Source organism: Bison bison, unplaced genomic scaffold (genome assembly GCF_000754665.1).
Source record: "Bison bison bison isolate TAMUID 2011002044 unplaced genomic scaffold, Bison_UMD1.0 scf7180017864193, whole genome shotgun sequence".
Lineage (NCBI taxonomy): Eukaryota > Metazoa > Chordata > Mammalia > Artiodactyla > Bovidae > Bison > Bison bison.
In genome coordinates this window covers 372,435-376,282 of record NW_011494765.1, presented here as the reverse complement: position 1 = coordinate 376,282, position 3,848 = coordinate 372,435, and the positions used below count along the sequence as shown (strand labels likewise).

At 41.3% G+C, this 3,848-nt stretch overlaps 1 protein-coding gene across 1 annotated transcript; it reads right to left on the bottom strand.

Moving 5' to 3' along the window:
* Window positions 1-2,256: 2,256 nt before the first annotated feature.
* LOC104991572 (olfactory receptor 1361-like) lies at window positions 2,257-3,147 on the bottom strand. The gene has a single exon (XM_010844112.1). It carries the CDS (start codon window positions 3,145-3,147, stop codon window positions 2,257-2,259), a length of 891 nt encoding a protein of 296 aa, XP_010842414.1.
* Between the last annotated feature and the right edge of the window lie 701 nt (window positions 3,148-3,848).

Genomic DNA, 3,848 nt, shown 5'->3' with positions numbered 1-3,848 from the left:
CGACTGAACCGACTTAGCAGCAGCAGCAGCATTAGCTTTAGGTAACAAAGTTGTGCTAATGTCTAAAAAAGAATAGGTGAATGTTTCTTTATTTTTATTCTCTGATAGAGTTTTGCAAAGTAGAATTCTTGAAGTGTTTATAAAATTATTGCAACCACCTGGGCTTGAAATTTTCTTTGAAGAAGTTTTTGGCTACTGATTCAATTTCCTCATATGTCTTAGGTCTATTGAGGTTGTATATTTCTTACTAAATTGTTTTGATGAGTTGTTTATGATATTTTTCTTTAACATCAGCAGTATAATTGTGTGTTCAGTTCAGTTCACTCGCTAAGTTGTGTCCAACTCTTTATGACCCCATGGACCGCAGCACTCCAGGCCTCCTTGTCCATCACCAACTCCCGGAGTTTACTCAAACTCAAACTCATTGTGTGTTATTCCCACTTTAACAGTATGATTTCATCCTAAACTAACGTATGGTTACATAAAAAATACTGTATTACACAAGAAAGTGAAAAAAGTTGAATATTTGCATGAATTCTGCAGAAGGCAGGATTTCAAATTTAACTGTAGTAAAAAGAGTTACAAAGAATATTTCTTGATTTGATAATAAAATAAAAGCTTCCTTACACTTAAAATAATCACCAAGTTAAGGGACTTCCCTGGTGGTCCAGTGTTGAAGACTACGTGCTTCCGATGCAGGTGGCACAGGATTTATCCCTAGTCACAAGACTAAGATCCCACATGCTATTGCAGAATGGCCAAAAAAAAAAAAAAAAAATCACAAAGTTAAGAGATAAAGAATGAACTACGAACAAGGTGATGAAGACAGGGATATAATGTCTTTAATATAAAAAGGCCCATACAAGTCAATAAAAAAATCCCAGAAGGTAATAGGTAGATGACATGAATAAACAACTAATAAGAGAATTTTAAAAATTGGTTAATGGATGCTGGAAAATAGTCCCCTTATTAATAAACGAAGAAATTTAAAACCAGGGCAAGAAGATACCATTTCACTACCGTATTTTTACATTTAGGGGAAAATGTGAACATCAACATATGGAGTGGATAGAGACAAAAGAACATTCTTGTTTGACATTTTGGCAGCATGGATAAAAGAGCCCCCAAATTGTTACCCTTTGATGTTCTACTTTTGAAAATAGTAAAATTACAGACTATGAACATAAGAATCATTTCTTTTCAGAGACTTCCGTTGCACTGTTATTTGTAATAGTGAACACATAGAAATCTCCTAATCATCCAGCAATGGGGAAACATCCTTCCTTCTGTCATCTCAGAGAGCCAAATGTTCAGGAGGCATTAATGTGGAGACAACTTATGTTATGAAGTTAGGCAAAAACGCTATATAATTGTATGTCCAGTACTTTCTCAACACAGTAAAAAACAAAAAGCTATTTTAGGAGACAGGAGGGAAATGATGTGAAATATTATCAGTGGTTGTCTTTAAATGTATGAATAGTGAGTATTTCTTCTTCTTCTTTTTCCTATTTGTATGTTTTACAAATTTGCTCTGAGTGTTTTTTTTTTTTTTAACAGAAAAATGAATTAAGCCACAGCTTAAAAAGTAAAAAAGTCATGAATGTACTCCAGTAATTCATTATCACTCATGGTCACAGGCCAGTTCTAATCCCAGGTGTATGATTTTGGACCAGCCCCTACCTACCAGTGCCAGGTTTCTTCTAGAATTAGTTTCGCTTGCTTATTCCCAGCAAATAGTATGTCTTTTGGTTCAGCTTTCTGCCTGTGTAGCTAAATCCCTTTGAGTTGTTTCCAAAGATGGGTTCGGAAATGAACCCTGAAACTCAGACACTTGACCCTTCTAGATATTGTCAACATTTCTTGTAGTTGAACGGACAGGTTAGCTTCCTCTGAGAACCTGTATTCTGTCTGATGTCATCTTTTGATAATTTGAATCTGTGGTTTGAATCTGCTTGGTCACCTATATCCAGGAATCAAGTCACCCTGCAGGGATTGCTGGTTACTTCTCTTGTAGGCTTTAGCTCTCTCCTTGGTTAGTTGATGGTATTCCAGTCCCACCAAGTCAGGCATTCTCCATCTTTAAAATCTGCTTGTGATGCTGAGCACCATCCTGCCTTGAATCTGATTTTGTCAAACTTTTGCAAATGAAGACTCCAGGAATAAAACACATCACAGAGCCTGAGCTTCTAATCTGGGACAGGGCTTTTTACTGAGTAGAATATTTTCCCCAGCTGAAGAATCTCCACAAAGCTGCCTTCATGTGTCTTTCCTCAGGCTGTAGATAAAGGGGTTCAGCATGGGGGTGACCATTGTGTACACCACAGATGCTGCCATCCCAGTGTCTGCTGAGTAGGAGGCTGAGGGCTGGAAATACACCAGAAAGAGTGTCCCATAGAAGAGAGTGACCACTGTTAGATGAGAGCCACAGGTAGAGAAGACTTTGTGTTTCCCCCCAGGAGATGGGATCCTGAGGACAGTGTAAACGATGTGGGCATATGACACTAAGACACAGGTGAGAGGAATCAGACCCGAAAGAACAGCTTCAGTTAGCATGGTGACCTGAAAGATGTGAGTGTCTGAGCAGGCAAGTTTGAGGAGTGGGGGTACATCACAGAAGAAGTGTGGGATGGCATGGGAGGTGCAGAAGGAGAACTGAGACATGAGGAGACAGAGGGAGAAGGCCAGGAGGTGGGAGCTGAGCCAGGATGCAGCGAGCAGCAGCAGGCAGCGCTGGGGCCCCATGATGGTGGTGTAGTGGAGAGGAAGGCAGATGGCCACGTAGCGGTCATAGGCCATCACAGCCAGCAGGAAGTCATCCAGCAGGGCCAATTCCATGAAGAAGAACATCTGCACGAGGCACCCAGTGTGGGAGATGGTGTAGTGCTGTGTGTGGATATTGAGCAGCACCTTGGGGACGATGGTGCAGGAGAAGCAGGTGTCGGTGAAGGACAGGTTGGCCAGGAAGAAGTACATGGGGGTGTGGAGGCGGGGGTCAGAGCTGATGGCCAGGATAATGAGCAGGTTCCCCAGCACGGTGACCAGGTACATGGCTAGGAAGAGCCTGGACAGGAGAGTCTGCTGCTCTGGGTGCTGAGAGAAGCCGAGGAGCAGGAAGTCAGAGATGCTGGTTTCATTTGTAATGCTCATTTAAAGGAGAAAAATGCAAGGAAAATATTGCTTCAAAAACTTATATCATTCAAAGCCTTTGTCTGTTTTCTGTTTTCTTCAAAGGTCACATAGATGTATAGGTGTCTCTTGCTGGTGGGCATGTAAACATGTACAGATGTGAGAACTAAGCACAGTGATTGGGAGACTTGTTGGGAGACTCTGCATTTTAGTTGTATTGTAGGTTGTCCTGTAGACTTTCTGGTTGAGGGTTGAATAGGAGATTAGCTGGGAAGAAAATTGCCAGTCAGAATGGCTGAGATCCAAAAGTCTACAAGCAATAAATGCTGGAGAGGGCGTGGAGAAAAGGGAACCCTCTTACACTGTTGGTGGGAATGCAAACTTGTACAGCCACTATGGAGAATAGTGTGGAGATTCCTTAAAATACTGGAAATAGAACTGCCCTATGATCCAGCAATCCCACTGCTGGGCATACACACTGAGGAAACCAGAAGGGAAAGAGAAACGTGTACCCCAATGTTCATCGCAGCACCGTTTATAATAGCCAGGACATGGAAGCAACCTGGATGTCCATCAGCAGTTGAATGGATAAGAAAGCTGTGGTACATATACACAATGGCATATTATTCAGCCATTAAAAAGAATACATTTGAATCAGTTCTAATGAGGCGGATGAAACTGAAGCCTATTATACAGAGTGAAGTAAGCCAGAAAGAAAAACA

Coding starts and splice junctions, on each gene's coding strand:
- LOC104991572 (XM_010844112.1), bottom strand. CDS start 3,147: ATGAGCATTACAAATGAAACCAGCATCTCTGACTTCCTGCTCCTCGGC.